This window comes from Trachymyrmex cornetzi, unplaced genomic scaffold (genome assembly GCF_001594075.2).
Source record: "Trachymyrmex cornetzi isolate Tcor2-1 unplaced genomic scaffold, Tcor1.1 scaffold209, whole genome shotgun sequence".
Taxonomy (NCBI): domain Eukaryota; kingdom Metazoa; phylum Arthropoda; class Insecta; order Hymenoptera; family Formicidae; genus Trachymyrmex; species Trachymyrmex cornetzi.
In genome coordinates this window covers 162,412-176,542 of record NW_017296732.1, presented here as the reverse complement: position 1 = coordinate 176,542, position 14,131 = coordinate 162,412, and the positions used below count along the sequence as shown (strand labels likewise).

Sequence of the window (14,131 nt, the reverse complement as noted above, 5' to 3'; positions counted from 1 at the left end):
TTACGAATTAATTTTTGTGAATTGTATTTATTTATTTTAATTAATTTTACTTTCAGATATATATATATATTTAAAAAAAACATTAGTTTTTTTTATGAAGGTGATACAACTTGAAATTTTTCGTTACCAAACGGCAGTGTTTCATTCATTCGCTAGCTTTACTACACCGCAGAATCGCAATCAGTCGCGGTAATGGGATGATAGATACCTCTATTCGTGCGGCAGACCTTTCTCTTCCCGTGCCTTCTTCTTGACGGTCTTGATAATTTGCTTCAATTCAAGGATGGTGCGCTTGATGTGAATCAGCTGTTGCTCGACGTCCTCGCTGCTCACCTTGACGGGTATCTCTTTCCTCTTGCAAATCTGCTGATAGATGTTCCAGCAGCACGCCTTCACTTGCGTAAGCTCCAAGTTTTTCGCCGCGGCGGTTTCCTTTATTTTCGAAACGATCGTCTCCCATTTCAAAGCCTCCGTTTTCGCTCGATCATATCTTTCTTGCAATTGCGCCAATTTATTATTCAGTCCCATCAATACTTGCATTTTGGTTTCTGTCAAGTGGTGCTGCACGTATAAAGAAAATTATCTCTATAACTCTCGGCTTTTCGATTCTTTTTTTTCTATTGGGAGAAAAGATGGCAGGAGAAAATATAACGTTTGGAAACGGATATTTGAAAGCTAAGAGATATTAAATTCATAAAAGAGATTTATACGAACAGAATTCGAGTGAAAATCGTGCAAAGAAATGGCAGATGTAAACATGTATAGAACACGTGATAAAATAAAACATAAAGAGATATTTCAATAAAAGATATATGAAAAAAAGTGCTTGCGAAAATTGATAGAGCACGTTATTGCGATATAGTACGTGTCAATTATATTTAGGAACTGCACAATGGAAGAAGTATTATAAGAATAAGAATTATTAAATATTAGAAAAATAAAAAATTAGGAATAAAAATTAAACGTAACGCGCAATAAATATAAATAAGTTTATTTATATCTGCTGTTGTTACATTTAATCTTTATTTCTAATTATTTTATTTCTCTAATATATATATATATATATTTAATATTTATTCCTGTTCCTAATATAATATACCTCATATTTTATTTAAATCTATTATGTGTTAAATTTAATCTCTATTTCTAATTTTTTTATTTTTCTAAAAATTTAATATTTATTTCGTTTCTAATATATTTCTTTCATTGTGAGCGAAACCTTAATGCAAAGATAAGGCGATTAAATTAAATAATTCATAATAGAATAATGTGTATGTGAGAATTTATAAAATCATGATGAGGCATATAAGATAGATGATTATTCGAACAATACTATTTTTGTTGCTTTTTCTTCTAGCATCTGAAGGTTTTTATCTTGATGATCAGACAACGCCTGCCTGGCCTCGACTAAAGTTTCGTAGCGATTAAAAATTTCGTTAATCGATTGAAACTCGCCCGTCTCGCTCACGACCCTGTCCAAGTAATTTTGGTACTTCCTGTATTCCCCTACGAATCGCTGCATTTTATCACGTACGTCTCTCATATATTGCAATTTCTGCTCCAATTCCTCGATCTAATAAAAAATATATCAGTTACGATCGATATATGAAATTCTTCTTGATTTTAATTGTAAATATAAGCCGCTCGACTGAAATTTAAGATCACGAGGTCCACTTCGGAGCTTTCTTTCCTTCGTTAACTGCGTACTTCTCGCTTGTATTTTTCCTGACGCTCGTGTTCCTCCTTGATCTTCTGATCAGCTCGCTCGCACTTCTCGACGTTCTCCTTTACGAGCGTATTAAACTTTATGAGAGACTGCCGTAACTGCAATTGCTGCTCTCTCGCCTCCTCCCATTGCTCATCCATGTATTTACGTTTTATTTTCTGTTCCTCTCGTTTCTCCTTCAATATTTCATTAATCTCAGCTAATTCTCGACGAGTCCTGACCACCTCCGTTGCCGGGCAAACCCTCGCCTTGTCCCATTCTGGATATTTTCTGATATTGTTATAGATAACGACAAAAATGTAATTTATAAATATAATAAATAACGAAACATAACAAATTATATTTATTTGAAAATTTATTAAAAATATAATTTTTTTGTTATTAATAAAATTAACGTGAGAATAGATAATTTTATTGTACTGTCCGCGCGCGCTTCATATTCTCATCGATTGTTATATAATACAGTGGATTGTCAATTTTTACATTCCTTACATATCTTCGAACTATTATTTATTATGTCTTTTAATTATTGATAAACAGATGGTGTTTTGATAAGGAATAATTAAAAATACCTTATATTACTACATTTATAACTATTTTTTAATTGCGTTACTTGATAGACTGACGTTCCTCTTGCTTGGATATAAAGTACTCCGAAACTGCTTTCTGCGAATCGGTCGGGATAACAGCTCTTTGCACGAGATTTCTCGACTCATCTTGCGCCATAGCCATTTTTTTTTCTTTTCAAAACGTTCCTTTATTAACCGCAATTTTTCAATAAACGTGTCAATACGAGAGTGTCTATAGGCTTTTAAAAAAATGTCGTGAAAGGAAGCACATGTTTGCCATGCACGACTGATCGATCAAACAAATTGAATGCAGTCGCGCATACATAGGCGCAAGAAAGAGACAAGAAACACGTGGTATAGACGGTGTAGACGCGTAGTGGAAAGGAAAGTCGATGGTAGGAGAAGCATTGTTGAAAATAACGAACCGGATTTTATTTATATCGTACACTTTATACAAGAGCTAACAACGACCTTATTAAAAAAAAATGCATAGTTATTAAATATCGCGCGGGTGAAAGAGAGATGAACGGAAGGGGGGTTGGCGAGAATGATCAAAGCATATCCGTTCACGAGTGGACTTCCTGACCGAGCAGAGAAAGTTGCTTGAGCAATTGCTTAGCGTTGTTGAAGGTCGTGGAGCCGTAGATCACTCGTTTGTTCACCCCTGCTCCGCTTCGTTGCTTCACATAGTCCACCAGATTCTGGTACTCTATGTAATTACCGCCGCCAACCACGAAGACTATCACGTCCTGGAACGTCGGCCGATTCTTCGGCATCTGTTCGGTGTGCTTGAGCTGCTTCGGATCCAGATAGAGGTAATCCTCGGTACGCGAGGACTGCTTAGATTCCATCAGCTCATCCACTATCTTGGTGACTGGCAGATTGTGCTTCTTTACCACCAGATTCTTCACGCCCTCCATGACGAATGACGAGCCTTGATTCATCAGCTTAGAGAACATACTGACCGTCTTGGTACCGCCGCCTTCGTAGCTACTCTGGATCTCGGCTATCCTAGTGTAATTGCGTAATCGCTTTACGTATATCAGTGGATTCAGATCGCAGCCGGCTGCGGTTAGTGCCGTCTCCAATTTATTGTAATCCGCGTCGGACATATTCGTGCAAATAAAATAAATAATAGCAAGACGTAGTTTGTCTTCAGGAGTGCCGCAGTCTGGATCGCCGATGGTTTCCAATACGCTCCGGTCCAACGTTTGCTTGCTCATAATTTTCTCCTCCAGCTCGAAGAATGTATCGAGTCGTCTAGACTTGATAGCATTCAAGATACCTGTGGCCACTGAAGTGTGCATATCGATCAGCCGCTTCATCTCCAGGAGTTGCGGCAACGAATTCACGGCGTTCGTTAAACGCGCCGTGTTATTGGATACCATAGACAACGCTACCTCGCTCTCATTGTCAATGCCCATAGAGAATTTGAGCTTCTTCACGTCCTCCTCGAAAGTACGGTACTGCTCCAGCTCCTCCTGTATGGCCTCTGCCACTCTGGGGAATGGACTGCCTTTGTGCTGGCACCAGAAGCGATCCCGGTTGTCCAGCTCGTAAGCGCGTGTCTTGGAGCGTGTCCCGCCAGCGGGAGATCGTCCTACATTCTCCTCTACAACAAGCCTATTCAACGCCATCTCCAGAACATCATGTGCCAGTGCCTGGTACATCCACGTGTGATGCAGCGGGGTAGCCATGTCGACGTTACGGTCCAGCACGATGAGCAGAGGCCTCTGGAAACTGTAATGGCCGGTCGCAGATGCTTCACCCTCGAACAGGTTGTTCCTAGCATCCCATACGTTCTCTCGCAGTTTCTTGTCGATCATCTTGGCAACCATCTCGGCAGCATTACCCCTGGGACACCTTATGATCGGCACAGTGCCCAAAGTGACAAACACTGAAAACAAACAGTCTACAATAATATCCATCACAGATTCCATTTCGCTGTCTTTGACGTCACCACGATTGATCGCATGGTAGGATATCGCATCGCTGTTCTGATGTCGCAGGACAAACAGATCATCCTCCAGGGTGATGAAGTTCAAGTACTGATCGAACACCTTGTGAATGCTGGCGACGACGCCGCCGAGCAACGCCGCAGTCGCCAGGTCTTCCATTCTCTGTCGGCTAATTGGTGAAATGAAATTCAGATGATAGATATCATACAAGCCGTTCTGCAGATCCTGGCCGATCCTGCCAAGATTCTCGTCCGTGGGCGCACAGAAGTAGATCGCCGGTACCTCGGGGATGGAGTCACGGTCCGAATGCAGCTGCATGTGTAAAGTGATGCCAAGCTCGCGCAGCTCCTTGACGGAGATTAACGGCGATATGATATCCTGGCCAAGGCGATCGTAAACGAGGATCTTCCACGTGGGCACCGCGCTTTCGAGCCCCGGCTCAGGCAGATTCAGATTCAGCATTTGCTTCAGGGCATTTATTTGACGGTCGCGTAGGCTCATCTTGGCGGGCCTGTCGAGGAACCTAACCTCGCACGCGATACCCAGGTACTCGTACTCAATCGGGAACCGGAGGCCAGTCAAGTTACGTGACTCGTAAACGCCACTGTGATCCCTGGGAGACGTCGAACGCGCACTCGGTGTCGCATATAGGGCAGAATTCTTAGAAATCTGTTAACCTAGTTCTGTCTTGTACTCCCTTCGAGCTGTCAAACTATCCGTATGATTGCGTATGATGGAGAGACGGACACGTCACATTGGCGTTTTTCATGGTCGATAAAATGTATTAACACGAGTTATCTAAAAAGTACAGTGACCTTATTTACCTACAGCAGACATAACGTAACACTTATCTAGTCATCTATTGCAGTTACCTAAATTATCTATCACTGCTTTATCACGACCAAGGCTATATAAGCTCGCTGAATTCGGCTGAATTAGTATCCAGTCAACGAGTGGCTACGAAAGAAAACGTACAAAGGAAACAAGCGAGAACCGAGGGTGAAAGGGGAGATTCTGATGCAGAAGCAAGTGCAAGCGAATCGGAAGAAGAAGACGATAACGAAGTTCCATACAATCCAAAGAATTTACCACTGGGTTGGGACGGAAAGCCTATACCTTACTTTGTACAAGCTGCATGGCTTAAATATCAGTTACAACTGTGAGATTTGTGGAGACTTTACGTATAAAGGTCCGAAAGCATTCCAAAGACATTTTGCGGAATGGAGACATGCACATGATATGCGTTGTCTTGGCATTCCGAATACAGCGCATTTTGCTAATGTCACTCAGATTGAAGACGCTCTTGCTCTGTGGGAAAAACTGAAAGCGCAGAAACAAACCGAGCGTTGGCAACCAGAGCAGAAAGAAGAATTTGAAGATTTGCTTGGCAATGTAGTCAATCGTAAAACATACGAAGATCTCAAAAGACAAGGGTCTGCTATAAAGTATACATCTGAAAATATTGTAATTTTTGAGTATCAACTGCACTACTGATTGTTTATTATTCCACTAGTCATTAAAGCATTTTCACCAATAAAATACTTTCTTATCCATTTATTTCGTTTATTAAATTATGTTATTACTTTAAAATTTGGATTTAAACAATCAAAGAATATTATTATTCATATGAGTATGCATGCATTTATATATATGCATAAAGAAATATTTTATTTTAAACGATTATTTCTGGGATTATTTTGAACAGAAGAAAGTTGTGTAAATAAAAGTAAGATTTTTATAGATCCAAAATAATCTCAAATTTAGAAAAGGATATTTTCTTGAAAAGTTATAAAAAAAGAAGACATTTACTTAAATCTAGTTTTTGAAATAAGATTATTTCTTTTATAAAAGTTAAAATTTGCAGAAATTTTAATTTTTCTTTTTCACGTGCGTGTATGAAGCACATTTCCACACATGACTGTATCTAATTTACATTAAAGATAATGAAACCTACCATTCTGCCAATCCTACTAGATAAATAAGATTAAAGATATCTAATGCTATATGTAAGCATTTTGGTTACATTCACTAAAAATATATTTTTGTAAGCCCACGATTATATAGAGACAATATATAACTTGTATTAGAACGCAGAATAGAATATTGTATTTTTATTTTATTTGCTATACATTTTTGTGTGTGTGCATGTGCGTGTATTTGAATATGTATTTTCTATATATGTGTGTATTATAATTCTTTAAAAGTTCAATGTATTGTAAGATATGTGTAAAATTTTAAATTATAAACAGAATTTCGTTGCAAATTATAGATTGCAAAAAGTGGGCTGCAATATAAGAAACATTTGCTTAATCAATATATTGAAAACTTGGGAAGTATATGTTAATAATTATGTTCTAAAAACTGATTATTTATATAAATTAATTTGCTTTTTTATTATATTTGTACTGTACTTAGAAAGTATATTTTATTGAAACTGACTATTTAATTTCTGTAATTGATCACCTTTATAGCTACCTTTGTCTACTCTATTAATAAAAATAAACGTAGCTCAAATGAAAAACGAATTTCCTAAATTGTGGTTTTTTATTAATGGATTATTGTTGTTTTCCATTATAATAATAATTGAATTTGTATAAGAATTCTATTCTTAAAAATTGATAAAAAATAATAGATGTAGCTTTTATATATATTTAAAAATTTAAATTAATATTTAACTTTGATTAATGTGAATGGTTACCAGTAATATGATTTTTCACACTCTAGGCATTTGGTAAAAAATTATACCATAAAGATGGAATACTTAAATTCTCTTCTTCTTTTCTCCAACAGTCACAATTTCCTTACTTACTTTTTTCTTGCTTCCATATATCTTATACTTAATTACAAAGACAAGGTCTATGCACATATATAGATATGGAATATTTAATAAATCTTATATTTGTTTCATTACTCTGCATCAGATAATATCACGATGTCAGCGAATATTACATTTGGAAGAGGGAAAACATTTAATATACATAAAAGCACATTAATTGTGATCACACATCCATTTACTATTCCAAAAACACTTTGGTATCTCTCTGATCGCAACGCATAATACTGATGTGATCTATCATTAGTCAGGCAGGAAGTATAATTGTTCCGGATTTTCTGTTTACACTGGACAATTAAGACGGAACACGCATAGAATTAAATATTCTTAGGCATGTACTCCGAATAACATTTTATCCTGGCAACAAGTTTTTCATATATCGTTTAGAATTAACGAAATTTCAGACGACTTTAATTCTCCATACCGAATATACAATCACAAAAATTCTAATAGATACGCTAAATCATGCGTATCATCGTTTATGTTTCACAAGTAGAGTTCTCGGGGTTGCTTTTCACATCGTTAATCTTTTATTTACACACAATATCATTTCCGATTTCGGATATCGTCCATGCTAATTGCAAATTGGAAATGTAAAACGTCGTAGGGTTCGCAGTCTACAATTATTGTTAAAATTTTGTCGATGTAATCAACAGTTTGGTATCTCTCGATACATTTACATTCCGTTGATTAAAAATTTCTTATCGATATGTGTCTAAGTACTTAACACAAGATGTATACATTCTCATTTCTACGTTGTTTTTCAATGCGAACTACGAATTTAACTATTAAATTATGTTAAATTGATTATTAAAATTAGTATCTAAGTTCATACTACTAAATATCTCTTGACAAACTGAATTTGCGAATACTGATTTGAAAAGGAGTTCTACGAAAAAAGTTCACAAAATCACATACAGAAATATTGTAACCATGTCATTGTAGAAATATTTCTAATCTTAAAAATTATTTCTTTAAAATTTAATCAATAAATTATTGAAAAAAAATCTGAATAAATGATTTCTATAATCAGCTGATCATTAAAATGCGAAAAATATACGTACAAACGTATACACCTCGCACTATACTTAGGGATATTTCCAAGTCGATTTTTCAATTTGTATCTAATAACCAATTTAGTTGTCTTCACTACTCCACATTAATGCACACTATAAAGGCTATTGTATTTAAGATATACGGTGCAACGGCAGAACATAAGCATTTTAACCGACGAAATAGCCAACGTATAGAAATAATTTCTGCTAAATAACACAATGATATATTGGATATTTTATCGGCCAAAATACATTTACGTTATATTTTTGTACTTACGAAAAAACATATGAAAGTGTCTCATCATTCACTAACATTTCTAAAAATTTTAGAATTCTTTATATATAGTTGAATTTATCTTTAAATAAGCTTTAATTTCGTCTAAACATTTTTTAATTTCCAAAAACGATAACAACGGAGTATTTTCCTATACAACACAGATTGTTCCAATATTGCAATGTTGCATCAAACTTCCGTGTTGTATAGGTTAAGAGATATAACAATTTCTCAGTTTTCATTGAGAGAGATAATATTTTCAAAAAATTTGAATACATCTTCAAAAAAGTGCTTTTAAAATTACAAAATTTTTGTTTTGAAACATCTTCACATTTACTGCTTCAATAATATACACATAAAAATCAATCTTTTTCAAGGGAATGTTACATCCTCTTAACACGCGTAAAAGTACTTATGAAAAAGTACATGTCTCTTATATCTTGATCTATATTATCAGATATTTCTGTATATGTTTCTTTATTAGATTTTTAGATGCCTTTCGTGCGTATCAGTATGGAATAATCAAGCGACCGAATTCGCTATAAGGCCCATATTTTTCATGCATATCTGCTTTTTGTAGCCAATAAAACGGATTTTCGCTTTATGCGAAATGCTTCGGATACACTCGTTAAAGCGACATCAATCGGTGTCACTGAGGAGGGACGGATGTCTTGCAATAGTTACTTTAACTCATAGCTTCTCTGGCTCATTATTGCAACTATATTGGATTATGACATCAGATGCGAGAGATCGCGCTTATGATATGAAATAACACTATAGTATAGGTACATCACATTCATAGAAGCGATTATTCTCGCACAATGTACATCAGAATAAATTAGTCTTTTTACACGTGTTACCATCTGCATTCAATAAAATAAACTTAAATGCCAGATTCTCTTTCCAAACGAGCCAAGATAGCCGTCATGTAACTTTTTCTCTAGGGCGGAAACGTGAAAAGTGAAAATTTTTTGTATATGAATGTGTGCAGTGGCGTAGCCAAGGGAAGGGGGGGTTGTGGGGGGGGGGGGCCCCCCCCCCCCCCCCCCCCCCTCGAAATTCTGAATAATTTCAATAATTTCAAAGAATTGGAAAGAGTAAGGGCACTAGGAGTCGGGCGCAGAAGACGTGCAAATAATACACTTATAAAGAATGAAACTTCTTTATTCACTAAACGGCAAACGCGCTTACATGTTTCGACTCATTTTTTAGCCTTCCTCAGAGCAAACACACACTAACGTATATAAAGTAAAAGTTATCCTGTATGGTGAGCTCCCCTACATCGAGAATTTAATTATCCAGCCAGAATTAAATAAAAAGAAAGAAAAGGAAATGAAAAAGAAGGGAAATATTAAAAATGTCAAATTAAAGAATATAGAAACTAATTTATTAAGTTTCATTATAAGTGTATTATTTATAAGTGTATTATTTGCGCGACGTCTTCTGCGTCCGACTCCTAGTGCCCTTACTCTTTCCAATTCTTTGATTTGTAAGGAGTCTTGATTAGTTTGATTTATTAACGGATTCAATAATTTCATAAGAATATGTGTAAAAAATTGTTGAACCGTAAATATCAATTTGTTTTGAGAGAGGAAATTAAATCCTGTTGGGATAGTTCTCATATTTAATTTAATTAGCAAAAATATCGTTTATTATGTATTAAAAATATATTTGTTGATTTTCCTTTGTATTTGGCACGTAAACAAAAATTCGATAAATTACACGAAAAAAAAATGTTGCTATTAGTACAACCGCAAAAAGTGACGTTGGGAGAACGGCAGCACTTCAACTCGCGAAATCTCAGCCGGATATTAATATTTATTATTCAAATTTTTACACAATAATCTTTGACATATTCTGCGACTTGTAGAGCTATTCCGAAATTTTCGAAGCACTTTACAACAAAATGGCGGATTTTTAATAATATTTTGTCAAGTTTAGTGAATTCTTTTTGAAACGTCAAAGTTTTGTTACGAATTTTCGAATTAAAAATTTTCATTAATGCTACATTGTAGTTGAATATTTGAAGAAGTTTTCTGGAAAGTTTTAGATCTTTAAATGTAATAATAAAAAAATTATGACAATTTATATGCAGCGTCAGCGAAACGTCTGACACGACATTACAACGTGTATATAAATATTATAAATTATCATAACTTTTTTGCTATTGAATTTATTTTGTTTTAAACGAAACTTTTTTTGTTTATGCTTACCAAATGTGTCACTAACATAAAAAAGAACATTTAAAAAAACTGATTTCTACAGCCCCTCTCGAAACATTTTTCTCGCTACGCCTGAATGTGTGTATATATAATATACATAGGGTAACTGTCTCAATTACTGTGCCTGTCCCTATTAGTGTGCTTTTGTATTTTGATAAGTCATAAAGAAAGCACGAATAAATAAGAAAAAATATTTTTTCTTGTTAAGTTATTAATGCATACGATACCGAAAACAATATTTTATTTTTTGAGTGTTAAAGTATTTTAAATATTTTTCAAAAGATATGAGAAGTTTATGTAAATTTCAGTAATACGTACCGTAAGATTTTAAGCTATTAATGTGTCCTGTATTGGAGCTAAGAACGTTGTGTTATGAGTGTACATTAAAATAAATATATATAATTAAAATAATGATTTATGTAATATTAACTTAAACAATTAGCTTAAATTTATTATCTATTTTAGTAACTATAATATGTTAAAATGAGTCAAATATGGATAGACACACAAATTGGGGCACATTAATAGAGTCATTACCGCTTAGAAGACTCACTAATATATTAGGGACAAAAACATGTTTTTTATTTTTATTAAAAACATTATAAAATATTAACATTTTTTTAGATTAAAGAAATATTATAAAAAAAAGAAATAGTAGAAAAACCGATATTGATTGCAAGAAGACAAAATTAAAAAAAGCTACAATATTTAATAATTAATTTAGTAATAAGCAAGTTGGCTAAAAGGCACATTAATAGGGACAGTTACCCTATATACAGAGTGAGAAAAAAGTACTGGGACACGTAAATAACTTCTAAACGGTTCGAGATAGAGGATTGAAGTTTATAGGGATGCAAATGGCATCATAAAATCTATCATTTAATACCAAAAACGTCCATTTTAACACTCCCAAAGGGCGGCGGGGGGCGGAAAAAATCTTAAATTGCACATGGGGTCGAGTGAGGGTTCGTTTGAAAGGGCCTTCCAAGCGAGAACAACCTTCCACGCGTGGTGTCCCAAGTCTCTACGATTTTTTTTTGCAGAATTATAATCATTTAAACATTGAGATTTCGCAGTAGCGGAGGGCTCACAGCGAGGACGTGAGAAAGACTTTGCGCGGGCACGTGTGGATAAAACTGTATGTGGGAAGGAATGCGGTGTGTGTGTGTTTATGTGCGTATATGCGTGCGTGCGTGTGCGTGCAAATGTGTCTCACAAGGAAAGCAGGGTCCCCGTACTCCCCGTGATTCATCACTTCCACAGTAGTTAACGACTCCAAACCTTCTCTGCTGTGTGTGTGTGCGTGTGTGTGTGTGCGCGTGCGTGTACGTGCAAATGTGTCTCACATGGAAGACACGCACACACACACAGCAGAGGGGGTTGAAGTCGTTAACTACTGTGGAAGTGACGATCCATGAGGTCCCTGTCTCCCCTGTGAGACACATTTGCACACACACAGACACACACAGCAGAGGGGGTTTGGAGTCGTTAACTACTGTGGAAGTGACGAACTACGGGGTCCCTGTCTCCCTTGTGAATACATTTGTACGCACACACACACACACACACCACACATTCCTTCCCACATGCACTTTTATCCATACGTGCCCGCGCAAAGTCTCTCTCATGTCCTCGCCGTGAGCACTCTGCTACTGCGAAATCTCAATGTTTGATCATAATTCTGCGAAAAAAATTCGTAGAGACCTGGGATACCACGCGTTGTTCTCATCTTGAAAGGCCCTTTCAAACGAGCCCCCACGTGCAATTTAAGATTTTTCCGCCCCTCTTCCCGCCCCCATTTGCATCCCTATAAACTTTAATCCTTTATCTCGAACCGTTCAGGGTAGCGATCATGAAACTTTTTCGCTAGAGCGGAAACGTGAAAAGTGAAAATTTTTATGTATGTATGTCATACATATACACACATATATACAAAAAATTTTCATTTTTCACGTTTCCGCCCTAAGGAAAAAGTTACATATGGGGGTCGATTCTATAACTTCAAACGAGGTGAAAACTACATTAATGAGCAAATTTACTAGGTGCTGACCAATGAAATTATCAGTATTCTAGTAAATTCGCTCACTTTTGTCATTTTTACCTTATTTCAAAATACAGAATCGATCCCCTGATCGCTACTTTGAAGTTATTTAGGTATCTCGGTACTTTTTCTTCACCCTCCCTTGTAGAAAAATACTACTGAGCACTAGGAGTATTTTGAGGCACTACTGTACTATAGCACTACAACACTACTGTATGCTACTGTACTACTACACTACCCATACAGCACGTTCAAATATAATTTCCATTGCAGAAACGTAACATAATTTCAATTTCAATTGACATATATCGGATATGTATTTAACACGAAATGATGAAAGCAAATTTAATTTCAATTTGCTTACGTATATCTGATATGCACCTGAAAGCCTTTGAGAGAACCACATTATAAGTATTGTAAAATATACAGGGTTGGGTAGTAACTAGTTAAAACGTTAAAAGTTAAAAAAAAAAGTTAAAAAGTTATAAACTTTTAACTTAATTTAGTTAATTTTAAATGCATTAATTTTTAACTTAATTTAGTTGCTTTTAAACTTTAATTTATTAACTTTTTTTTAAATTAAAAATTTTTCTATTTCTCTTAATGCTAATATTTTTTTCTTTTAAAGTCAAACATTAGAGAATTAATTTAGAAAAAGTTCAATGATTTTATGAGAAATCTATAATAAGAGCCACACCATACAGTAGCCAGTTTTTATTGATTCGCTAGGTTTTGTCAATTCCCGCTTATATTTAAATCGCACTAATTTTAGGTATCACAAACGTTATATTTCAGTAACATAAATATGAAATGAGCCTTAGAACAATATGCATATCTACACATTTTCTAAATTTTTACGTATATTTTTGTAACAAATATCTAGTCGATGTAGTCGTAAACATGCATGAGCAGTCGTTTCAGAAGTTAAAGAAAGTTAGATACAAGTTAAAGAAAGAGAAATAATGCAAACATATACTCTTCTCTCAAGATTTTGACAAAAACGCCTTATATGGTGTGACTCTTATTATGTATAAGTAACTTACGTGTGAATATAAAATTAAATTTACCTAATAATCTATATTTGTAAGTGTTATTTAAAGTAACCTCATTTTAAGAAAAATTAGGACATTTTGATCTCAAAAATAATTTTTTTCAAAATTAATTTTTTTTTAAACTTAAGTTAATTCAATCTTAACTTAACTTTTATTAAGTTAATTCTTTATTCCTTCAACTTTTAACTTAATTTTATTAATTTTATAAGCCATTCACTTGTAACTTAACCCTTACCGTACTAATATGGGTAACTAGTGACCGAGCGATTCCTGTTCGTGCAAGTTTCTCGCAAACTCGGTCATCCCGGCGTTTGTTATTTCCGCGTAAAAAAGTTTGTGATGGGGGGGATCTGTGCGCGGTGGTGCGACCCCGGCCGTGAGTATACGATGTTAGCTTTTTT

General features: G+C 35.1%; 2 protein-coding genes across 2 annotated transcripts; both read right to left on the bottom strand.

The window, feature by feature from the left end:
* Positions 1-134: 134 nt before the first annotated feature.
* Positions 135-2,477, bottom strand: LOC108759853 (coiled-coil domain-containing protein 42 homolog). The gene is made up of 4 exons (XM_018505515.1): positions 2,340-2,477; positions 1,708-1,996; positions 1,334-1,573; positions 135-561 (listed from the first exon to the last, which is right to left on the bottom strand). Exons 1-4 carry the CDS (start codon positions 2,456-2,458, stop codon positions 211-213), a joined length of 999 nt encoding a protein of 332 aa, XP_018361017.1. The 5' UTR covers positions 2,459-2,477; the 3' UTR covers positions 135-210.
* Positions 2,478-2,861: 384 nt separating this feature from the next.
* Slh (sec1 family domain containing Slh) lies at positions 2,862-5,015 on the bottom strand. The gene has a single exon (XM_018505514.1). It carries the CDS (start codon positions 4,752-4,754, stop codon positions 2,862-2,864), a length of 1,893 nt encoding a protein of 630 aa, XP_018361016.1. The 5' UTR covers positions 4,755-5,015.
* Between the last annotated feature and the right edge of the window lie 9,116 nt (positions 5,016-14,131).